This window comes from Channa argus, chromosome 3 (genome assembly GCF_033026475.1).
Source record: "Channa argus isolate prfri chromosome 3, Channa argus male v1.0, whole genome shotgun sequence".
Taxonomy (NCBI): Eukaryota; Metazoa; Chordata; class Actinopteri; order Anabantiformes; family Channidae; genus Channa; species Channa argus.
The window spans coordinates 8,769,073-8,794,197 of NC_090199.1; the positions used below are offsets into that span (position 1 = coordinate 8,769,073).

At 41.2% G+C, this 25,125-nt stretch overlaps 2 protein-coding genes across 3 annotated transcripts in view; one reads left to right on the forward strand and one right to left on the reverse strand.

The window, feature by feature from the left end:
* LOC137123618 (voltage-dependent T-type calcium channel subunit alpha-1H-like) overlaps positions 1 to 18,787 on the forward strand; it is a 46,676-nt gene extending 27,889 nt beyond the window's left edge. The window contains exons 17-35 of one of the 2 annotated variants that reach the window (XM_067497645.1): positions 304 to 609; positions 2,579 to 2,679; positions 2,940 to 3,063; positions 3,510 to 3,578; positions 3,781 to 3,965; positions 4,052 to 4,178; positions 5,370 to 5,495; positions 5,600 to 5,689; positions 6,094 to 6,286; positions 7,953 to 8,104; positions 8,205 to 8,314; positions 8,400 to 8,533; positions 8,622 to 8,692; positions 10,731 to 10,809; positions 11,107 to 11,228; positions 11,589 to 11,879; positions 11,976 to 12,126; positions 13,796 to 14,349; positions 16,321 to 18,787. In XM_067497645.1, coding sequence (XP_067353746.1) covers positions 304 to 609; positions 2,579 to 2,679; positions 2,940 to 3,063; positions 3,510 to 3,578; positions 3,781 to 3,965; positions 4,052 to 4,178; positions 5,370 to 5,495; positions 5,600 to 5,689; positions 6,094 to 6,286; positions 7,953 to 8,104; positions 8,205 to 8,314; positions 8,400 to 8,533; positions 8,622 to 8,692; positions 10,731 to 10,809; positions 11,107 to 11,228; positions 11,589 to 11,879; positions 11,976 to 12,126; positions 13,796 to 14,349; positions 16,321 to 17,004 — 3,669 coding nt within the window. In that variant the 3' untranslated portion in view covers positions 17,005 to 18,787. The remainder of the gene's footprint in view (positions 1 to 303; positions 610 to 2,578; positions 2,680 to 2,939; positions 3,064 to 3,509; positions 3,579 to 3,780; positions 3,966 to 4,051; positions 4,179 to 5,369; positions 5,496 to 5,599; positions 5,690 to 6,093; positions 6,287 to 7,952; positions 8,105 to 8,204; positions 8,315 to 8,399; positions 8,534 to 8,621; positions 8,693 to 10,730; positions 10,810 to 11,106; positions 11,229 to 11,588; positions 11,880 to 11,975; positions 12,127 to 13,795; positions 14,350 to 16,320) is intronic. The other variant, XM_067497646.1, reaches the window with a different exon arrangement.
* Positions 18,788 to 19,126: 339 nt separating this feature from the next.
* Positions 19,127 to 24,984, reverse strand: LOC137123621 (synaptogyrin-3-like). Its single transcript, XM_067497649.1, has 4 exons — positions 24,697 to 24,984; positions 22,478 to 22,712; positions 21,968 to 22,113; positions 19,127 to 20,151 (listed from the first exon to the last, which is right to left on the reverse strand). Exons 1-4 carry the CDS (start codon positions 24,799 to 24,801, stop codon positions 19,924 to 19,926), a joined length of 714 nt encoding a protein of 237 aa, XP_067353750.1. The 5' UTR covers positions 24,802 to 24,984; the 3' UTR covers positions 19,127 to 19,923.
* Positions 24,985 to 25,125: the final 141 nt, after the last annotated feature.

Consider the following 25,125-nt stretch of genomic DNA (forward strand, 5'->3'; position numbering starts at 1 on the left):
GTACTGTCCTGCCCTGCTCCAGTGCACAGTGTGTCACATATAACGTTAAAATGGTGACATATCTTAAGAAGAAATTAGTAGAATTTATTTTAATGGGATCCGTGTACAGCCTCTGCAGAATTACTGTTTAAAAAAATAACATTGTATTTTAACTCTAATGTTTATACAGGTTGGGTAGAGCCTGAGAATTTAATAGGGAAGACTAACCCGATGCTGAAGACACACTCTACAGACTTTTGTGTTATTTTCAATTATGAAATGAGAAAGATCAGGAATCAAACTAGGCAGTAATGTTTTTTGAAGTTGTCTTCACAGTGTCATTGGGACAATGGGCCGGAGAGCCGCCGCTCTAGTTGGACCAGCATTGGACGGGCCCCCAGCCTCCACAGAAAGAGCCAGTCGGGAGAGATGGAGTCCCTGCTGTCTGACACACATACAAGCACCGATCACAGTAGCAGAGATCAGTCTCTGGACCAGCTGGAGTACCTGCAAGTGCCCATGCTTCACGACTGCAATGGCACCACTTTTCACCTCTCCGACCACTACAATGATGACACTTTTGTGACAGCACATTACCACGGTGACCAGGAAGAGGAAGAAGTTGAGGAGGTGCATTTGGTTTATTTGCTTATGTGATGACAAACACATACAGTGAATTTCTGACTGGCTAATGTTGAAGACACAAGAAAAAAGGCTAGGATGGTGGCTTCTATTACTTTATTTAACATACAGTTTACATGTTTACTTACACTGTTTAAAAAGAAACATAACCTTTTTTTCCTCACTGTCTGACATTATATCAGGCTAATCTTTTCCTCTTTTAGGTCAGTTAGAATTTAAAAAAATATTTCTATTTGCTAAATGTCTGAATAATGAGAGTGAGAATTTCTTAGAGATATTTTATTGCTTTCTTCAAGGTCAAAAGTTTACATACACTAAAATGCCTTTAAACAATTTGGAAATGCCCAGTAGAGGATGTCATGGCTTTGGAAGCTTCTGATTGGAGGCACACCCGTGGATGTATTTTTATTGCACACCTTAAATGCACTGCTTCCTTTTGTGATATCAGGAAGAGAATTTTGGTTCTGAATTCTGGAGAAGTCTGGTTCAACCTTGGGTACAATGCCCAGATGCCGGAAGGTGCCACATTCATCTGTTGAAACTATTACATGCAAATCTAAACACCATGCTAATGTCCAGCCATCATACCGCTCAGGATGGAGACGGGTTCTGTGTCCCAGACATGAACGTGCTTTGGTGTGAAATGTGCATTTCAACCCCGGAATAAAAGCAAAACAACTTGTGAAGATGCTGGGTGAAGCTGGTAAGAGAGTGTCATTATCCACAGTGAAACAAGTCTTGTACCGACATGGGCTGAAAGGCCACTCAGCAAGGAAGAAGCCATTACTCCAAGAAAAGCCAGATTACAGTTTGCAAATACACAAAGGGACAAACATTAATTTTTGAGACTTGTCCTGTGGTCTGATGAAACTAAAATTGAACTGTTTGGCCATAATGACCATCATTACATTTGGAGGAAAAAGGGGGAAGCTTGCAAGCCTGGGAACACCAGCTCTGAAGTATGGGGGTGGCAGTATCATGTTTTAGGGGTGTTTTGCAGCCGGAGAGACTGGTGCACTTTACAAAATAAATGGCATCGTGAGGAAATAACATTATGTAGAAATATTGAAGCATCATCTCAAGACATCAGCCAGGAAGTTGAGGCTTTAGCGCAATTAGATCTTCCAAATGGACAATGACCCTAAGCATACTGCGAAATTAAGTACATAGTCTCTTCAGGACAATGAACTCAATGTTTTGGAGTGGCCATCACAAAGCCCGGCTCTTTTTGTGGGCAGAGCTGGAAAGACGTGTGTGAGCAAGGGGACCTTCAAACCATACTCATTTACACCAGTTCTGTAAAGAGGAATGGGCAAAAATTTCAGCAAACTATTGTGAGAAGCTTGTGGAACGATATCCAAAATGTTTGACCCAAGTCATACAGTTCAAAGGCAATGCCACCAAATACTAAGGAAGTGTATGTAAACTTCTGATGTTGAAGAAAGTAATAAAAAAAATCTCTCTCTCATTATTTTGGCATTTAGCAAATACAAATAATTTAAAAAATTCTAACTGACCTAAAACAGAAAAGGTTTAGTCTGATTTAATGTCAGACAGTAAGAAAAAAAGTTATGTGTCTCTTCATACAGTGTCTGTAAACATCTGATTTCAACTGTATATTAATAAATAAAGCAAAGAGGTTATTTCGACGAGTTAATTAGAAAAACAGCTGATAATTATCTCGCTAAGGCAGTCATTCTAACCTTAGTGACCTCAGACATTTCTGTTGCTTTAGAAATATTTAATTAGCTGAGTTTAAATTATGAGCACGGTGGAGGGAAAATTGGAGACAAAACATTGTGCTGCTCACATACAGATTCATAAGATAAGTTATTTACACACATGAACTCACACAATAAGCTAAAAATGTATAACTTGAGTGATATTTCAGTTCAGTGTGTAGAATCATGTGTAGTGTGCTCACACTGTTGTTTTTAAATGTGTTTGTTCTTTGCAGAGTTTATGTAAGAAGCTGAAGAAGATTCTGGAGCCATATGAGCCACAGTGGTGCCTGGAGCATGAAGAGTGGTCCCTCTATCTGTTCTCTCCACAAAACAGGTACACACACAAACACACACACACGTACACACTCACAGAGCTCCTGATATTCCCCTGTGTAGCTTCGAGGTTGCTCGAATTACAGCATGTGTGAAAACTCACAGTTAAGGTGTGAAGGTTGAAGTTAAAACTTAGTAACACAATTTTCACTTTTATCAATTAAACCTGGACGTGTGTAGAGACTCAGATTACGTTGAATCAAATAAGGAGTAGAGGAGTGGCTGCTGGTTATCTTCACCTCTCCTCTTGTCTCTCTTCAGGCTCAGGATGTGGTGCCAGAAGGTCATAGGTCATAAGATGTTTGATCACATTGTCCTCCTCTTCATCTTCCTTAATTGCATCACTATTGCTCTGGAGAGACCTGACATACAGCCCCACAGCATGGTAGCACACAAACTCACACACTCACATGCATTTACTCTGTACTTGTGTGGACCCTTATTAGCTTAATGCCTTGTCTAGCAGCATAGTAATTCCCACCTTTAACCTAAAGCTAATAGTCCTCATAAATATGGAGGTAGCAGATCTCACACTCACAAACAAGTTGTTGTTTACAGCACTGTTCATTTTAGCTGATATAACAAAAGTGTGGAAGTCATTACAAGTGCATGTGCTGTTCCCAGTATGTTTTTATGATGTGGCTTCTACAATCATAATGGAGTTTCTTCACCTAATTATGTAACACATTACCATAGGTTGAGTTCAAAATCAAGGGTAAAGCTACTGGGACATGAAACTGACGAATGTGTTTTTCTATGTGCGTCTGTGCACACTCACGTGTGTGTGTGTGTGTGTGTGTGTGTGTGTGTGTGGGTGTGTGTGTGTGACAGGAGCGGGTGTTCCTCAGTGTGTCTAATTACATCTTCACTGTGATCTTCGTGGGCGAAATGATGATTAAGGTAACCATAACAGCACACGTTTTCTGAACAAGCACTTCAATCCAAAGTCATTTTCTCATTTTACTTACAAAAGGTGATTTTCTTCCTGTGAGGAGATCAGAATTGCTTTCGGTCTGATTTGTTATTTTTTTCTCAAATTATTGTATTTTTCAGTAATTTTGTGGATCTGTGTGTTTCTGCATGTGTGTCTGTGCTTGATAAGGTGGTAGCTATGGGCCTGTACTTTGGAAATGGTGTGTACCTGCAGAGCAGCTGGAATATATTAGACGGGCTGCTGGTGTTTGTGTCACTGGTGGACATCCTGGTCTCCATCGCATCAGCAGGTGGTAATCGAATCTTTGGCATCCTGCGTGTGCTTCGCCTGCTCCGCACATTGCGACCTCTCAGGTAGGTACAGTACATTAGTGATTTTCTCCTAAATTTACGTCTTGTTATTATCTGGTGTTTAACCTGCATTTCTGATTGTGTTGCAGGGTGATAAGTCGAGCTCCAGGTCTAAAACTGGTGGTGGAGACTCTGATCACATCTCTAAGGCCCATTGGGAATATTGTTCTCATCTGCTGTGCTTTTTTCATTGTGTTTGGAATATTAGGAGTTCAGGTAATTGTTTATACTGACTGTTCATCGACTGAATATAAAGCCTTTTTTTAACATGTACCTTATTTTCACACAGTTTTATGTCCCTAAACATCCAAAGCTTGTTGTGTTTTCTGCTCGTAGAAGACACTGATCACCAGGGTTTAAAAAAAAAAAAAAAAAAAATGAGGCAGAGCTCAGAAAATGCTTTAGGTAATAAAAAGTCAGGAGAAAAATTGGGAGGAAATGGAAATGAGCTGCTGATTATGCGCCAGCATCCCTGGAAGTAATTAAAAAAACAATGGTACAACTACAGGGGGGTTGTGCTGAGAATGTAGTTTTAAAATCCAACTTTCAACTAGATTTTTATATTATTATTAGCAATAATTAATTCATTATATTATTTATTCATTTTAGGCAACCTTCATCCTAGTTTTTAAAAATTCAAAGCAAAGTGATACCTACAAAGTAAAGCCCCATTTGAAACAAATTAGAAAGGCCTTAATCCTGTGGTTTGGGACTCTACGTGTTGTCTACATCGGGGCTCATATATGATAACAGTATAAGCAATAAAATGAAACAGAAAGATATGCTCATATGACAAATGTGACAAAAAAGCCCCCTAAAAGTCCTTTAAACGTAAAATTTGGTTAAACTTTCAGAGTCAAAAAGAAGAGTCTGCTGAATGCACATCATAATCTAACTGCCTGTCCTGGAAAAATAATAGGTCACCACACACTATGATTTTGTAACTCATTAATATATTCAACTTTTTTTTTGTCAAAAGGCTATATTGAATATGCTTATTGTTGGGAAGCACTTTGTTGTTTTCAGCATTTCTTTATGGTGGTTTTTACAAAAGCCATTAAATGTACAGTAACAGCCTTCTCATAGCTCTCCTCCTTTTTGATGCTGGCTCCCATTTCTGCAAATCCTTCTGGTATATTCAGATTTAATGCTTACACAGGAAATTATGCTTGATGAGTGCTGAGGCTAATATTAACAAACAGGCATATATTTCTCAGAAATGCACTGCCACTGGCTTATGCTGTAATAAGAACAGTCCATGCTGGAGTGTTTCTGTGCTTGTAGGCACTGGATGAGTAATTTACTGTACATAAATACAACAAACCTTTATCTGCTTTATGAAGCTTTGTTTACATTATGTTGATGTTAGTGTTTTATCTGAATGCACACATCTGTCTGTGGATCCAGCTGTTTAAAGGCAAATTCTTCCACTGTGAGGGGCTTGACGTGAGTAACATAACCAATAAAACGCAGTGCCGGGAAGCTGGATACCGCTGGGTGCGACGGAAGTACAACTTTGACAACCTGGGACAGGTTTGTGACAGACTTTCTTGCACTCACACATCCAAGCATCACTTCCTGCTGTTACAAACTGATTGGTAGCAGGGCGGTGATTTATGTGTGTCTCACTCTCCCAGGCGCTGATGTCACTGTTTGTGCTGTCATGTAAAGACGGTTGGGTGAGCATCATGTATGACGGCCTGGATGCTGTTGGGGTGAACCAGCAGGTGAAAGCACACGTGCATAAGAGGGTGTGGGTAGTAAAAAATGAGCGTCGGGGAGACATATAGACTGTATGTGCAGTGCGTATCATATTTGACTGTGTTTTAGTTCTGTTTTGTGTAAGTCTGAGGCACCTTTTGATCATTGTTGTTGTTTCAAGCAGAAAGGGGAAATATTTCAGGAGAGAAGGGAGGTGTGAGGAAAGAAAAAAGGCTGATGGATAAATAGATGTGAGTTGGCAGTGTTGGCAGTTTCGCTGCTGACTCAGGTCTTACATTGTCTTTTTGTTTATACTCTCTCCACCTCACTCTGTGTCGTCATTCTTTGGTCCTCCTCTGTTTTGTTTGTGTCCCCATGCTGCCTCCTCTCTTCTCCTCTTCCATTGTCTCCCTTTTGTCTCTTACTGCAGCCAATAAGAAACAACAATCCATGGATGCTGCTGTTCTTCATCTCTTTCCTCCTCATCGTCAGCTTCTTTGTGCTCAACATGTTTGTGGGCGTGGTGGTGGAAAACTTTCATAAGTGTCGCCAGCAGCAGGAGGAGGAGGAGGCACGGATGAGGGAGGAGAAACGTCAGAGACGGTTGGAGAAGAGGAGGAGAAGTAAGAAAGCCCTAGGGGGGAGGGATGGGGAGTGGGGGGGCATAAGTATGTGGACACCTGAACAACGCATGTTACTGTCGCACCTGCAATTCCCAAATGGTTGGCATTAATCTACTGCTATGCTCCCTTCTCCACACTCTTGTGTAAAAGCTTTCCAGCAAATTATGGACCCTGGCTGCAGGAATTTGCCCCCATTTGTCCACGAGAGCAGAATTTTCAGTGTCTAATTAGTTCTGGCTACACTACGGCTGCCTGAGGTGATCTACTGCCTTTCCAGTCGGAGCGTCAATGTCCACTCTATCCGTGTCTACTTGCAGCTTATGTGTGGCTCTTTTCTCTGCTTTGCTATCTTTTCGCGTCAACTCTATTTTTAGCTTGAGTGGTTCACATCTCTGAAGCGTGAAATTCACGTTTAAATGTGCATAAATAACTATATTTTATGGAAAATGACATTGACATTGATATGGAATGATGCCTTCAGTAGTATTGACTTTGTCTTTACCAATATATTAGTTCATGTTGCTAGCAAATGAAAGAACTGTGTTTTACCCTTTGCTGGCGTAATGGTGTAAGAAAAAATGGCCGATAAACAATGTGAAAAAAAGAACCAATAGCCTTTACTGGACACTAGAAATGTGATTGAGATCTGCCAGATTTATGACACAACTGGACTGTGGATATGTAGAATAATGCTGGATGATAAGCCTGGCTTTTATGTATTCTACTATTTAGGTAAAAACCCATTCCTTGCAGGAATAATCTGCCTGGGTCCAACTGCAAAGAAATTCTAATGTGATAAAACATGTGTGAAAAAACAACTAATGTGCAGTGCCACACCTGGGGACCCCTCTCACCCCCTCCCTGCGGGTCCAGTTCTTCTACATACTAAACCCGACTTTGTGCACAGAGGCATCAGAATGTTTGGAGCTACAAAATGTTTTACACTTTTCTGTGTACAGTGTACGTGCTCTCTATTTAGGGAATGTGGGTTTCCTTAGAGAGTTCTAAGTTAATTCCAAAATCCCCAAATTAGGGCTAGGGTGTACCCTTCCTCTCAATCTAAGGTCAATTGAGATCAGCTCTTGTCCCCCTGCAGCCCTCTACTGTACATAATAAGTGAATGGAGAGAACAGACTAATGCGGTGAGCCACACTCCCAGACTTAACCTAAACAACATAAGGTCTTTGGGCCATACTGTGTGTTGTAGATGTTACATGGTGAACTTCATTTTTCTACATAAAGTACATACTGTGTTAGTACATGAAACATTTCTGCTCAAATTATGCTCAAATACTCACTTAATCCTGCACACACACACTTTTTCCGTCTCCCTCTGTCCTCTCTTTCTGCAGTGTAATCTCTAGTACTTCTTTCCTCTTAGTCAGTTAACTGTCTGGCTGCAGACAGCGAGGGTTTCTGCCCAAAGACACCTTGAGGTGCCACGGAGTGTGTGTGTATGTGATGGATAGGCTTGAATTCCTGAGGTGGCACTTTTAGTGTGTATACACACATATGCTCCCTCACACACAGCAGTACACCACTTGGCACAGACTTCATCAGTGACTTCATAGCCCATATCATATTTTTCTTTCAGAAGCATTTTAATGACTCTGTGTGTGTGTGTGTGTGTGTGTGTGTGTGTGTGTGTGTGTGTGTGTGAAAACAGGGGCCCAAGAGAAGCCATATTACGCTGACTACTCCCCACTGCGTCGATCCATTCATACCGTGTGCACGAGCAACTACCTGGATCTCTTCATCACTATCATCATATTAACAAACCTCCTCACCATGAGCATGGAGCATTACAACCAGCCTAAGGTAACCATGGCAACACCTGTCCTAGAACCATAGTAATGAAGTGGTATAGTACAGTAGAGTGTGTTTTTGAAGTGTGTGTGTGTGTGTGTGTGTCCTGCAGTACCTTGAAGAGATACTGAAGTACTGCAATTACGTCTTCACGCTGGTTTTTGTCATTGAGGCAATTCTGAAACTCATCGCATTTGGCCTGCGTCGTTTTTTCAAAGAGAGGTAGTCACACTCTCACATGAATACAGAGGCACAAACATGCAGCTTCATCCATAAGTAAACTGTAATTGTGTCTGTGTGTGTCAAGATGGAACCAGTTGGACCTTGCCATTGTGTTGCTGTCCATCATGGGCATCGCATTGGAGGAAATAGACCTCAGCGCTTCCCTGCCTATCAACCCCACCATCATACGCATCATGAGGGTCCTGAGGATAACACGAGGTACACACACAGTGACACAAACATAAAAGCAAACAAACAATCAGGATGATATGTGGCTGATAAGAGCTGACACATGACAATGTTTCAGTGCTGAAGCTGTTGAAGATGGCTACAGGAATGAGAGCTCTGTTGGACACAGTGATGCAAGCACTGCCTCAGGTAAGAGGCAGCACTGATTCTGTCAAACAGAAGATGTCTGCTTAACTGTTACCCCGAGTTCCAGATCTGATAAACTGCAGACACCTTGTTTTACTTTGCATGTTATGAGTCCTGGAAATGACTGCCTCCCAAAATATTTTATAGCATCACAGATTTCCCCAGCTGGTGTTGGCCTGGTGACACCAAAAAATCATTAAGGGAGCATGAGGATATCCTCGTGTTTAGCTGAATCTAAAAAAAAAATAACACAGGAGGTTTGATCCTAAAGCTTATTAGGCACAAAGACACCACAGCAGTTTATTCTCCTTTAAGGCAGGATTTGTAAAATTCTGTCAAGTTATCATAGCAGTTTTTCTTCTGTTCCAATGCAACAGACAAACTAAACTAAAAAAAGCAAAAACTGTACAAGACAAACTTAACCAAATATGCACATATCTGGTTAATCCAGATGACATTGAACTGTGATCCAGTGCAACAATTTTAAGGCCTGGTCTGAGTTTCTTGTTCTAGCCCTCTGTGATGGCACATGTCTCACTTACTATACTCCATTTTTCACACTTTGCTGTTTATAAGAAATTCACGTGCAAACAATCCATGAGTCCAAATCATTAGATGCACATGTTTTTGTCTTTAGAAACGTTAATGGCTCAGCTCAAGGGATAACAAGTGGTGGTCCACGGTGAAATAAAGCCATATATAATGACGTTTTCTACAAATTTCTATGATGTTAAGTGGTTGATTACTAATTAATTGACTGCTATACTGACCTGTCTTCTGTTACCACTGTAATGTTTGTTCCTCTGAGAGAAATGTCTCACCACTGTTGGGATTGTCATGAAATTGGATACAGATACTTTTCCCCCCAGGATACATCACAGTAATCTCTGTGATCCCACAACTTTTCTAGCACTAAAACCAGGTAATACTCCTACTTGTCGAACTCTGGTTTATGAATAAATATCTATAACCAGAGGTATTCATTCATCCCCAGCTGAACTTTTGCTTGAGTTTTTTGGTAATTAGCAAATGTTAGTGAGATAACACACTAACATGTCAAACATGAGTGCAAAATATCTGCATCACTGCAAAATATCAGCATTTTAGCATTTTAGTCATTAGTTTGGCTATTTACTATTTTTCAATCTAAAACATATAACCAGTTATAGATGACTGATGATGAATGGTTGAGTAGGATGATGGCACTAGTGCGAGGAAGACTTCAGGAAGGATCTGTCACAGTTCTGGTGGACCCTCGAGGGATAACAGAGTAGAGACGACAGAAGGGGGAGGGAAGGTGGCGCACGGTAAATGACAACAAAGCACTGGAAGACATTTAAATACTATTGTAGGTGTGGTCCTGTGTTTGAGCTGAAGCTAAATTAGATTCACTTTAATTTTCCTCCCACATTTCAGTGAGTGATTATACCTTTCGTAGCACAGTATCTTGACTCTTCCTAATAGATCTCATGTTCATCTCATGTGTGTTCCAGCAAATCAATAGGAATCTCTAGTGCAGAAAACTACCCATAATCCTTCGCTGCCTTTCTGTCCACAAAGTTGTCTTTGAAGTGACACATCACTGCCAAAGATTGAACCCAGGTCTCTGCAGTGGTGTCCGAGTGCTTTTTATTCCCCTCTGCGCGTCATCTGTCGATTTATCCGTCATCGACAGTAATTACACAGCTCTGTGCCTCCTGCCGTGAGTGAAGACGAGCCAAGTCCCTGTGGCCGGTTTTGAAATTTGAAATAAACAGTTTGTCCTTCAGGAGAACAGGATACAGGCTGTAAAGGTGTACGTGTGTTTTTCAAACGGAAATCTGAGATGTGATTCAACTCCAGGTGCAATGACGGCTCCTGCTATACTAGTTTTTAAGATGTACAATAGTAAACATGGATGCAGCATAGGGCTTAGCAGTCTCTGTCTATGGCCTATTTCTATCTGTTTGCATGTGTGCGTCTCTCTCGACGTATACTGTACATGTCTTTTTTTCTGTGTATCATTCACTGTATATATCTGTGTGTGCGTGCGTCTGTCTAGGTGGGGAATCTGGGTCTGCTCTTCATGTTGCTGTTCTTCATCTATGCAGCTCTGGGAGTTGAGCTCTTTGGAAAACTGGGTTAGTGTGTGCGTGTGTGTATGCACGTTTGTGTGCACGAGCACGTGAGTGTGTGTGCATGCATATAAATCAGTGCTGATGCTGCGTGGGTGGGTGTGTGTCTCAGCTGACACTGGTGAGATATCCGTGGATTACTTAACATGAATACATTTTGTTTTATATATATATATATTTATTCAGAATCAATGTTCGAATCTTTGCTCTAATCTACACACAATTCTCCTTCTTCTCTCCCCTTGCCTTCCTGTCCCACGCTTACTGCCTCTAATACTCTTTTTCTCTTTCATCCTCTTTCAGAGTGTTCAGAGGAGAACCCGTGTGAGGGTCTTAGTCGCCACGCTACCTTTGACAACTTTGGCATGGCTTTCCTCACACTGTTCAGGGTGTCTACCGGTGACAACTGGAATGGGATTATGAAGGTTATTTCTCTTTTTCGCCTCTGCTCTGTGGGAGTTTTTAAGAAGATGGAGAGATGACAAAGTCCGTGTTTGTGTCTGTGCATATCTGTGTGTTTCTCGGAGCGTTGGTTATGAGACAGGCATTGCATTAAGCAGAGAGCAGATCACTATTTTTATGAGCTGCTAACATTAGAGGGTGAGGGCAGCGTATTATTCTACTGTGATCGGCTCAACATTATCCCAAGCTCAGATCAACATCTCCCCCTGTTGGAGAGGACAGGGAATACGTTTTTGTGCATTAATATGCCTGGACGTGCCCTTGATCCCTTTATCTATTATAAGTGTTCTTCACTGCTCTTTTCTCTTATCCTTGTTGTCCAGGACACACTGCGCGAGTGTCGCCCCCAGGATCGCCACTGCCTCTCCTATCTGCCATTTATCTCCCCCGTTTACTTCGTCACCTTCGTCCTGACGGCTCAGTTCGTGCTGGTCAATGTGGTCGTAGCCGTTCTGATGAAGCACCTGGAGGAGAGCAACAAGGAGGCGCAGCTGGAGGAGATGGAGGAGAGGAGGGAGAGAGAGGAGCAGAAGGAAAGGGAGGAGGCCAACCAACGCCTTAGCACTGCGTCTCAGGGTGGGGACCCCGGGCCAAATGGGGACACACCTGCCCAGGTAATGCACAGCAAGTGGTTGTATTTGTTGCAAATGTGGAAGGGAGGGGGGTGGAAGTGATAATGCAATGACAGCGGTGATGATTTCATGTGGCAGGTGCAGGTTGAGGATGAGGAGTGTTCCCATGGCAACCTTGTAAGTATGGGACGCATGCTGTCTCTCCCCAGCGACAGCTACGCTCAGCCACTCAGATTCTCCCCTTATTCTCCCATTGGCCACGAGGCCAGCTCCGGCTACAGCTACTCAGGTACTTTGCTTGTTTATTGCCAATTAAATTAAGGAACAGTTTTATACTGTTTTATACAACCACCCACTGATTGCTATAAACATTATTGCTTCCATAAATAGCAGAGAAGGCAGTTAAGATGTGACATGGCACAACAAGAAGCACTGTTATTATAGACCTAAAAGAGGGAGATTTTTTTTGCATTTTACATTACTAGCGTTTGTCTGTGAAGAACATTGGGGACATTGCTGCTGGTCTTATCCTACACTTTGTTTTCAGGCTGGGTTTAGTTGAAATCTAATAAAAGCACAACAGCCTTTAACTACAATATACTGTATGTAGTGACCAAAGAAAAATAACCAAAGCTCTAAAACCCAGAGTATTTTAACCATCATAGTCAATGATGTTTAATCACCTTAACTACTCTACCACCTTGCTCCAAGATGCCTAATTTATACACTTTTTGCTGAAATACAGTGTAGTTTTCAATCATTTCACTGTATAGGAGTGTAGTGGTCAGGCCTCGTGCAGTGGTTTTCCAGCCTTTTGTGTCTCAGGCACACCCCTGGAAAAATACCACTCTCATCACACACACTCCCTCCTTCTCCCCTACTGGCTCTCCCTCTTTGTCCGAATACATGTTTTCGTCATCTCATGTTCATTCAGTGAAAGTTATGTGCTAGTTCATGTTGGTTAACATTAAGGTTGCCTCTGCAGAGTTATACTAACCTTTCACTGTGGGAAACACCTGCTCATCACTTTAACAGGACTCTTATCCTGTTATTTTTTGTTGTGTCCACATTCTAGTTAATATAATGCCTGACCTAAGCCCTAAAAACTCAGGCGTTCATTTTTAGCTTAGTATCATTGGTAAATAAAACAGTTTTTCCTTGAATCCTGTCATCTTAAGGAAAAACTGCAAGAGCAGGGGGGAGCTTTTAAAATTTTTGTTGGTGTGAGGGAAAAATAAAACTAGACTCGATGAGCTGAAGATTAAGAGCGTTTTATTTGACCACGTAACATTAAATCTACTCAATTTCTGTAATTACTTATTAGATTGTGGGATATCAAATTTAAGGCTGTAATTAAACTTACATTTTTTAAGTTTAAGACATGGGACGTGGTGATGGGAGAGAGATGCATTTTATTTCAGTGGCCTAACCAATTCTCCCGTGTGGATACATTTACCAGCAGAAGCACTGAATTTGCATATGCATACAAAGTGCTGATACAGTAAATGAAAAAATGAATTCATACCTTTTTTAAATTGCATATTCCAATAATAATGTATGGTAGTCATAAAATCCCATGGCACACCTGAACTGGAAACTACTGCTTTAGTGAGTATTTACCACAGCAGGACTAAATGCTCCTTACCCAGAATAAACTACAATGTCCATGTTCATTAAAATGAAGGAACATTTCACCCAGTGCAACACTGGGGCTCATTAACGTGTTTTCAATAACTTTATGACAAAAATGGAGCCGTGTGGCACAGAGGAATGAGCTACGATACTGCACTGTGTGTCATCGTTAATTGCTCATTTATTTTTATCATGGGATATGTTAAGAAAAATGTACAATATCCCCTTTTAGAGTTCTAAAAACTAGAACCCATATACCTAACAGAAATAACACAAGAACTTTTTTTTCATGTGATTTTTGCCATTTCTGCCATTACTTGCTCTAGGCTCCATGTCATCTCTGGGCTCCAGTGGAGGCGGCTCACTGCTGCAGGTTCCAGGAGCTTTGCCCTCCATCAGCCACGCTTCACTGGGATCTGGCCGGAGCTTAAGGCCGATGATCTGCCTCAGCACCTCCCAGAGCATCGACAGATGCTGCTCACACAGACGGAGTCCAACAGAGAGTATAGACGCACACAGGTTAAGTCCAGCTCACAGGATAAAGAGACACAGACTTAATTCAGCTCACAGTATAGACGGGTGCCGGTACAGCCCGACCCATCGGATAAACAGACACAGACTCAGTTCGACTCACAGTATGGATGGATACAGGCCGAATCAAGAACAGAACACAGACAGACCAAAGCTCATGTCCAGTCACAGTATAGACAGGCACCCGTCACTCAGACTGAGTCCCTCTCACAGTGCCCATGTTTCTCGTTGGCTCAGTCCTGAAGACAGTTTAGACAGAAACAAGCTGAGTCCCTCCTACGTTCCAGACAGTTCAGTCCTGAAGAGACCAGCATCTTTCCGCGCTGCGAGCAGACAACTACGGAGACAAGTGAGTCACTATCACTTCTTTTCTTTTCTTTTCTTTTCTTCTCTTCTCGTGTCTGTTCTGCTCTGTTCTACTCTTCTTTTCTTCTCTCCCCTGTCTTGCTTCTTCTCCTCCCAACATTTCTTCTTATATCTTTCCTTTGTGTCCCTTTTCTTCTCCCGTTTTCTCTTCTATAGCTATTATTTTTGCTTTATTTCTTTGTAACGTGGGAAACTAATTGCAGGGCTTTAAGACATGCTGAGTTGTGTAATGTATCACAGTGAGCGCTAGGTTTGCATCATTTTTCTCAAAACTACATCAATGCTTCATGATATCTTCAAATAGCATTACCATTATGATAAGCTAATTCAAATTTACGGTTTTTCTGAGTTGATAAAGAACTTAACTCCAGTGCTGGAAGAAAACTCGTGCACAGTATTTGTTTTTTAAACATCTAAAAGTTTTCACCTAATTAGACACAGTTTTCAAATTTGATTCAACCTTCATACAAAACTCTAAACACTGTCTCACATCTTACTGACAAAACACATTGTGCACACAGGCCACAAACGTTTTATCACAAAGAGCACGCTTTTGTCATTGTTAACATAGGGAGGGTAAAAACTGTACGCACTTGTGTCCAGTCAGTAATTGGCCAGTTAATAAGCCAGTTCAAGTGCAAAAGATGTGTGAGTTGGTTAGAGACTTCTGTGAAGAAGAGTGCTCAAATCAGATGAAGTTAGAACAACAGGAGCATAGTTTGGTTTCATTCTCAGTCGCCTCCATCAACAGGACATTAATAAAATTCCACCTCAAAGTCACAATACAATAAGGAGCATTAGAGGATACTTGTCAATTATTTACACATCTAATAATGTAAATTGACCCAGGTAAATTGAAGAAGGCCACAGAAAGTCCTCTGATCAGAGGACTGATGCTGAGACAAAATGTTTTCCAGTATACTTAAAGTTAGTAGCAGTAGTAGTGTTTTTTTAAAAGCCAAATTAAGCAAAAGTATGAGTGAACATTTTTGTTCTCTCTAATCTCTAATGAGTGAACATTTTTGTTCTCTCTAATCTCTAATGAGAGTACAGTGTTTTGTATTGTTTTGTGTTGTATGCATTGGCTTGTCCTGTGTCATTTTGGTGTTTGGTTTTGAGCAAAGATATCATTTTGAGGCGATTGTTTGGTTTCGCTGGGCAGGTTGAGTTAATGTAGTTTGAAGTTTGTCTTTGTGTTTGTTTACTGTTAGAAGGAGAAAAGACTTTAGATAATGTGTTTTATGAATTCGGGAAATTGGATTGATTACACCAGTGTCCTAGTTGTGTGTCCCACACAATGTTTTTTTGTAAAAAGGTTGAATCTTACATATTGACTTATCTGTTATTGTAAGTGTTTCGCCTTTAAATTATGCGGACATCCTTTTTTAGCCTTATAATAATGTAAACAAGCAGGAAAAATCCACAGTCCTCAGTTCAGACAAAGCTAATAAAAGGTATTAGCAGTCAGGGTTAAACAAATCAAGTAAGTGTGTTTCAAAACAAGTTTATAATGAAGTTGACTTCTGAGCTGCACTGCAGGAATATTTTCTCGCTGTTAGATAAGTACAAATAAGGAAATACCCACTGGGCCATGAAATTCCGACTGCTCAACTATATGTTCAAATTAACTTAAGAATTAACTTTTATTTATAATAAGGGCTGTGGATTTTGTTTCTCATGTTTAACTTTGTTGTCGCTTTGTGATCTGTAACAGGAGCTATGCTTACAGTGACCAAACTAACCAAGTACTTTGCACTAGATAATAAACTTTTACAAAATTCTGCCAAGGTGCTGTTGATTTTCTTTTGTTTGAATAAATAAGAAATGTTACTATTTTGCATTTTCTGTTTTGATCACACACTTCTGTTTCTGCTCTTTTGTTGCCAAGCTATCAGGTTGTATTTTTACATTATGCAAATTGTGTGATGTCTGTGTGCGTGTGCTGTTTGTGCAGGAGGCTGTGCGCTGCGACTCTCTGGATCAGAGCGACTCAGCTGACGACCCAGCAGAGCCTCACCACACCATGCCTGCCGTGTCTTCCACGCCGCAATGCCAGCGATCGTCCAGTGTACACACGCTGAAATATACACATCCCCAGAGGGTCATCTCATGCAGGAGCCACAGCCGGAGCCATAATGAAGCCACCGAACAGGAACAGGTACAGGCCATCTGTGGCTCACAACCAGACACAGATGTCGAGAAGACGCCTATCAGTCCACAGAGCCTAGCCAGTCTAAGGGTCCTCAGAGGTGAATGCACCCCATCAGCTCCACTCTGTAGCTCCAGAACAGCAATCCCATGCCTTGGCTCTGACCCCAGCCCCCAGTTGGACGATGCTGACGAGGAGGTCAGCCGAATAAACAATTCTGTTCACACACACTCACACACGCAGCTTCCTCCCAACTCTGCACACCTTTCCCCGAGCCCAGTGGAGCACAGGAGCCGCCTCAGCCAATCAATGTCTCCTGTGTCGGACAGGAACAGGAAGCAGAGGATGAGCCCGCCACCGGGGGAGGAACCGGTTACTATGGCAACCCAGCTGACGGACAGCTGTGTTGAGCTGAGAAGGCGGACTCTGTCATTTGACGCCACATTCCCCTCTCCTAATCAGCCGGACGGGAGCTCTGTGGATGATTAAACAAACCCAGAGAAGGGTGGTGGTTGTTCTTTCCAGAGGAGCCAAACGTGCATCATCACGAGAGGGGCGGGAGCTGCAGTCCGAAACAGCAGGATACCTGTTTCCTGTTTCGGGCCATGCCCCTCATCGTTGTCGTCCAATCAAGATTTTCACAGGGTGTTTGCCTCTATCAGACTTGTGTGTATGAGCGTGTATGTGTTCAAAGACTTTTACCCCTTTGTGCAATTTGCACACAAGATGCACACGAGAAGATGTTTTCTTTTCTTCTGTCCTAGTCCTAGCTTTAGTTCAGACATGGTAGTCATGCCCCGGCCGTATTTACTCAAACCTTAACCCACCCTTTGCTTGCTCTTCCTCTTATGCCCTCACTCTTATCCTTATACTTGTGTCTCAAGCCTAGGTCAGAGTATAAGATAAAACTTACAGCCTGATGTCATCATGTACAAATGTAGACAACAGCCAACACAGCTAGGACTGCAACAGTTACTTTGCCCTACCTATGAATTTATTCTTTATTTTCTCACTAAAGACTATAAAGCATTTTTTGATTCTCTAAACTCAAAAGTGACGTCTTCAAATTCTTTTATATTATACCCAATGTCCTTCGCCCAGAGATAGGAATTTTCACTGGAATTTGAGCTATTATTTCATTGTCACTTTCATTGCCAGTCTGGATAATTATTTACATCCAAAATCAGCAACCTGTTTAATGTTCTACGTTGCTAGAAATGTTTACTTTCAGCAAACTTCCTAATCTCTTCCTCTGTGGTGCATAAATTATAGTTTATGTTTAAAAATTGATTTTCAAGTTGTAAACTCACAAAGATTTTATATGAAAATGCCTAATTTGTAATTGCACACTTATATAATTTGATGCACATTTTAGAAAGTGTATTCCTCCACAACAACAATTGTACAGTACAGTTAAAGTTGAGCAGATAAGAAAAATATATTTAACCAAGTTGGCTTTTCTTTTTGGTGGAAAGCTGACTTATATGACTTATATCCTGATGTTTCTGCCACTGGAGGTTGCCGGATCATTCTTGGAATACAGTCTTGATATCTTGTTGATTTTTGTGGGATTTTCCTCCCACGTCTGAGTCTACCCAACCCTGACAGTCAAAAAAATCAATTCACTATTAGAGCCTCTAGATTAGAGTTATGTAGTGTGACCTAGGCTTTGGCAGTCTCTACCTCGCTTCTTCCCGTTTCCACTCATTTGAACGTTCAGTCAGCTTAGTTTTCTCACTCCCTTTCCTTTCCTCTGTCTTAGTATTCTCAGGGTAGAGGTAGTTCAGACACAGGTGAGTTTGAAGCATGTGATCAGAGCTCCTTGGCGCTACATTGCCCCCTACTGTCGGAAGCTGGAGCTGGCCCGTGTCGTCCGATGTTAGAAGAGATTATACTGTGTGGTGAGTGTGTAGACAGAAAGAAGCAAATGTGGACAAAAGATGTAAAGAAGGGCTTATTCAGGTGATAATAACAGCATGTGAAACTTTGTAGACAAAGGCTAAGTAAATAATTATATTTTATTAACAAAGCAGTGATGGTGTGAGCGCTACAAAGGTGAATTTCTACATTTTTGAATGTCAGGTTATCTGCTGGTGCTTGTGATGATGGATGTTGGGGATGTCAAATATGTTAATTATAGTGATGATGATGATGATGATGATGATGATGATGCATAATGTTCCTGCAGATTCTTGGAAGCAGTGAATCATGTACAGTAAGTTCACCTGTGGTTACATGATTGGACAGTGCTGGAATAAAACCACTAACTGTCTGACTTTCTTTTGACTCCATAACCCTGCCTTTAAATCTCCTCTTGTAACCAATATAAAGAGATTAAAAAAATAATAATAAGTATGATGGAACCAGGCATGGTGTGTTCAAAAATAAAGCCAACATACAGCTGCTGCATGCTGCTGTTAATGAATTCAACATAATTCAAGTACCATATCTAATCATGGTGTTCCAGCAGATGTTGATTAATATGCCTAACACATCCTTGCATCTGGGTGTCAGTACATAATTATATTTAAAAGAGTTTCTCACATTGCAAAAAAGCAAAGATGCAAATTATTCAATGATGGTGTGAACAAAAGCAGACACCCAGCTCATATGTGGTGGTGGTGAATAGATTTTATTTTCATATTCATTGTACCACTTTAGCATATCACAATAAAATATTGAATCACATGAATAATTTACACTGAAACACTATAGCATTCAGAATGCATTAAGCTGTCCTTCCCTTACTTTCCCTGTCATTAAAATGCACCTACCTCTGCCCTTGTTTGCTCAAATCCTATTGGTCAAGCTGTCTGTCTCAATTTTCAGCCAATGGTAGGTTACATGTCTGCAGGGCAGCTTGTGATTGGTCAGACTGATTGAGGGCAAACAGAAACAGATAAACTGAGCTACAAAGCTTCACTGGACTCCATGTTTCCTTCACTAAAAACCTTGTTTACCTTAATAAGGCAGATGGAGCATCATCACTGATCTACATCTATTTTAATCTGCACCTCACCCTATAAACATGCAGTCAAGGTGTGTGTCTGCGTGTACTCTGGGTGTATATACACTACACTATACATGTACTGTAAAGTAGATTTATTTCAGATGTGAAAGGTGTTTGCGTGCATTGATACCTGTGTGTGTGTGTGTGTATGAACAGAAGACACAGAGGTTTACAACTAACAAAGCTGAGCCAGAAGTTGCCATGGTGAAAACAGATCATAATTCACATGACCCGAACTCCCACCACTCTCCCCCAGAGGATGGAAAGCCACTAAACAGTGAGGCAGGATGTCGTCTGTGCCTGTGTCATATGCAGCCTTGTTGAACTCAAACCTCCTCCTTTCTTTTTTCTTTCTTTCCTTCTTTCTGTCTTTCTTTCTTTCTTACTTCTGTCTGGCTCTAGAAGGCTGGAGCCATGGGTCTCTGCTGTGTGAGTTTCTGGGGGTCCAGGGTTTCAGTGAAGGGTGGGGCTTGATATGGGTTTGTGGTTACTATGGTAGCACCGTTAGCGATGGGGTACGGTGTAGCTCGAATGTTGCTGGGTGCAGGGTCCAGGTGTTGCCATGTAAACAAGTTTGTGTTGCTGCCAGTTAAGAAGCGTCGCAGTGCACTCAACGTCAGCACAAACTGTTGGTAACACAAAGATCATCAGAGGCTGTTGTTGCTTAAATTAAAAACATGCAATTGCTGTTCTAGCACTTTCACTACAACAAAACTAATGATAATGATTCTACATGTTCAATAAGCACAAACAAGTCACTTTGCAAAACCATAACCAAGAGCAGTAACGCAACTTACGTTTCACATAATTTAATCATTTTTACTTTTTGCAATTGGTTGCAAATTGTGAATAGAACATTTGCAGTGATTTGCTGAAAAAAAAGACAAACCAAAATAAATTTCCTGAATGTGAAAACCTACCTAAACTCTTCTACGTGTCTATGGAATAAAATGTCTTAGCTGCATGTTCTGAGCCATCAGGTTTAAACATGTAAAAAAATAATTATAAAATTCAAAAAAATAAAATGCAAATAGTGGGAGAAAGTGCAAGTTGCCTGATCCGACAGTCTTTGGTAATTATCAAACTACTTGCCAGCTTATTAGCCACAAGAAAGGGTGGAGGAGATATTGCATTATTTGTTTTTCACAGTAAACCTCTAGCAAAATATTCAGTCTCAGCTTAGCAATTCTAACATTCCCTAATGTGCAGTAAAAATGGTTTATGATTTTGAGAATTGCATAGGTTTTGCCTGTAACCGAGCATGAAAGGTCTGGGGATTACCAAGCCACTCAGAATGGAGAATAACATTTTACGGCGATCCGTCCACTAGCTGTCATAAAATACAAGGCATTTTTTATATTAATTAACAGATGTTTCCAATTTTTGTTGGCCCATGACCCCCTACAAAAAGCTCTGTTCTGTTGATGCCTCTTGTTATGCTTCACAAACCCGTGAGACCTACTAAAGAGAGACTTCCCTAAGTGGACATTTAAAAAGACAATGCAAGACGTCATACAAATTTATACAAAATTTCAGAGGCTTTTGCTCTAAAGATTTACTCAACATGGCCACTACTCTTGACTTGAATGTGTGAAATCAGTAGACTTCTGCAGTCATAACCATTGTTCTCTGCCACATGCTATAAATTCTCAGCAGAAGAATACTGGAGTAATGCATCACAGAGTTGTTGGAAGAAATTGTTTCAAAACCCCAAAATAGATCTTTTGTATTGTACTGTACATCCTTGACACAATTATAGCTTAACCTCTCCAAGTCCTCAGACAGCAGGATGAATGGCTGCTGTGGTTTGGTGACAGCTTTAATGGGCTCCATTGAGTTACCGATGGATAATCAGTCGGTCTCTGTCCGTGGTGTTCGAAGCATTTTCCTCTCACTGAAAGCAGTGTTCTCTTTGTCATGAGCACCTTGCTCACACCCACAATGTTAAACACACATTCGCACTCAAACGGAACTTCATTCTAAATCTGTGCTAATTCCACAACCTAGACAGAAGCCACCGTGACAATAAAAGACGCAAGCTCAGTAAGCTTCTCTTTAACTCTCCCCTATGGGGGGATTGCACCTCACATAAACATTATTATATCAGCAGAGGCTGCTACAATCCACATGTGTAGTACATGTGTACTTAAAAGCAAATATATTCCTGTCTTTAGCGATGGTAATGAAGGATGTGTAAGCACTATTTTTTTCCCTATTTTATACGGGCGTTTGTGTTTGTCTAGAGAGGGTGAGAGGCATCTTAGCAGCCTCTGCTTGTCCCCGGTGAAGGAAATGCTCCTAAATCTGTTCACTGCCAGCAGACAGTGATAACCCTGAAAATAAAGCACACACACACACACACATACCCAGAGATGAGGATGATGCAGACACACACACACACACATACACAAACACAGACAGTTTGTATAAACTTATACAGACCCAGGTGAGGATGGAGAAGAAGCAGAACGCGATGGTGGCTCTTGCAGCGTCAGAGCCCTGGGCCAATGGCAGCTCATCTGGAGATGTTGCCTGCCACTGATTGGCCAGAAAACAGAAGCCAACGAACCACAGGAAGCTGGACAGACCTGAAAAGGAGACAAAAAGAGGAACAAAGACGAGTCAGGGCCTTTTTAACTATATTTATAACTTATTTATTTTCTCAAATACCCTTTAACAGTTTTGATGCTATATGGTAATGATAATAATTAGCATGTTTATTCAATAGATTTATAGTGTGTAAGCAGCCAAACAGCACAGGTGAAGCTGTTGATTGGAAACTCATATGTTTTTGTTGGTATTGGTTGTATAGTATTTCTCTCAGGACTAGCAGGTGTAACACGCAGCTTTTAATATTCTTGATTTATAGTATGGTGCCTGTTTATAAGCTTTAAATTTGATTACAAATGTTCAGCAACAGTTCAGCAACACCAAAGGTGTTTTTGTTTATACCAGAGAAGACGAGGTCTAGCAGGACTGCGCGTCTTCTGTCCCTGATGTTGCTGATGGTGGGAAAGTAAACGTCCAGGATCAGGAAACAGATGCTACCCAGGAAACAGGCCACGCCGATAGTGATGCCGTAGTTACAGGCGTCAGCGTTGTTGTTGAAGACGCAGAGCAGACGCTCGCTGCCGATGTTGATGTAGCCCTCGTTCACGATGCAGCTGAACACCACTATGGAGAAAACCTGCAGACACACGTGGGTTGGTTTACTGTCTGCAAGATGGGAAAGCGTGAACTGACAGTGATGTATGAATGCCTTTCATTCCTCACACATGTCGCACACTGACACACCTGCACAAACAAACACTGCTTCTGTTCAGGTGTGGGTGGACACGAGCCAGAGACAAGAGAGATACATGTGTCTTTCATAGTTGTAATACTTTTAGAGGGTTTGTTCATCCCAAGAAAACCCAAGAAAAACACGTTTTTTCCAATTAGCCTTATTTCTGAGGTTTCTAATCTATCTAATGCTTAACTTATTTACAGTAGCACTACATTCGGTAAACTGGGAGTCAAGTAACTGTATTTCATACAGGCTCGGTTCTGCAAAAGTACAGAACACATTTGCCAACGTAAACTGTTTCCACTTATCCATTTCATTTATACAGTTTCCGTTCAGCAGTTTTCTTAATGTAAAATAATTCTTAAAAAGTATTTTACGAATCACAAACAAATTTCTTTTTGCCAGACCGCGATTAACCCAAAATGCAGCAGAAATTGGCTGTGGACTTTTAATTTTGACCTCCCACTGAAAGGGTTTAGTTACAATTTAAGAAAACGATCATTTTAGCAGATTGTCAGCTAACATGCTAAAAGACAGATAGTTTTGGACCACAAGAACAGCTACAGGGCCAGTGTGTCCCCGTTCTGTTTGTATGGTGCACACACAAGGAAACAAAGACAGTCCTGACCCGACTTTGCACTTTATACTTTTCTTCAATTATTAGCATCAGACAAATAAAAAACTAAAATGCATCAACAAACGCACCAGAGAAGAAAGAGCTTTGCCAATGTTTCATGAGGAAGCAAATGCATTCAGCATGTTAGCCTGCACACAATGTGTCATAGTGAGGAATATAAACATGCTAGTTAGTTCAATTCGTACACAAACTTTAGTGTGACATCTAAAGTAAAAGATACAACTTTAAAAGGAGGTAAAAATATTATAACATTTCATTGTGCTTAATATTGTTTTCTCAACGAAAGCAAAACTAAAAACTGTCATTTAGCTCAAAACCAAAAACATCTTATCATTAGAAGATGTCAGCGACAGTTTGAATTTTGAGTGAGCTGGTCTTTCAAAGCATTTTGTTTCTTAATCCTTAGCAAACAAAGTCACTGTAAAATACTGACATGATTTATACTCGTACACTATGTGACAATGGACTGTCAGCATTTTCAGTAACGAATCATTTCTATTAAAGGTGTGACAATGTATTGATTAATTAAATAGTTAATCGTATCACTTTGTAACTATTTTGATCGTGTATTTAATACTGAACATAGCCTGCAGGTTTTGGGGCCTCAGCTGAGACTATTTGCTGCTTTTATGTCAAAGTAAAATCAAATCTTGAGATGAATAATCTTATCTTAATACTCCAAAATTAGCTGAACAAGTAATCAGCCAATGAATCCATATGGAATTCCTCTAGAACAATTACAGTACTTAATATCCTGACTGCTCCTGCTTTGGGATATGTTTTGCTATATAACCTGAAATGCCTTCCTTTGTCCTAATCATGTTTTTTTTTAATTAAATACATTGACAGAGGTGCTTCTGTTAACCATTATTCTCTTATTATTAAAGTCTGTTTGGTGACTCACAGCTGCACAGCATCACGTCACAGAGGGGTTTCAAGCCAAAGCTTCACATTAGCTTAGACACAAAGAGGCTCCAGATAAACATATGGCAATCATTCCCTGGCCCTGAAGCTCCAGGCATCACTGAGATGGTTTCTGATGTTGCTGCACAGTTCTGAAATTAAGTCAGTAAGATGTTTCATGGAAAAACTGGTTTAAAGTCGAACCTGCTACAGAAGACACATCAGCAGAGAGGGAGGCAGAGAGACACGAGGAATGTGAATGGGAGAGACACAGAATGTATCGGGGGGGTGCAGGTACAGGCCCGTCCATTGATGATAACCCACACACTGCAGAGGATGTCTTACCCACGACAGCAGTCTGAGGATGGTCCGGGGATGAGTGAAGAAGGCGACCGGATCAAAGACGACGCTGCCGGCCTTCCTGGCGCCGTACGCGCCCGCTGGCTCCATCCCTCCGGGTTTCTGCAGCCTGACGCACGCTGAGACAACGAGAGGAGTCGGTGAGTGAGCAGCGCGGAGCGGCGGCGTCCTCCTCCAGCGTCCGTGTGAAGTCACAGCGCGTCACCGAGCAGCTGCAGCTGCTCCCTTCATCCTGGCTTCAAATTAAAATGCCAGTGCAATGCATCTGTGTTTTGTATGTGTGCTTTCTGCTTTCGTTGTTTTACCTTGTGGGCTCAGTTAGACACCAATGAAGTAAGAGCAGGGCCGTGTCCAGGGCTGCTGTCAGCTAAATTAGAAATTTGCATCTTTCGCAGGAACCGACGCAATTTAAAA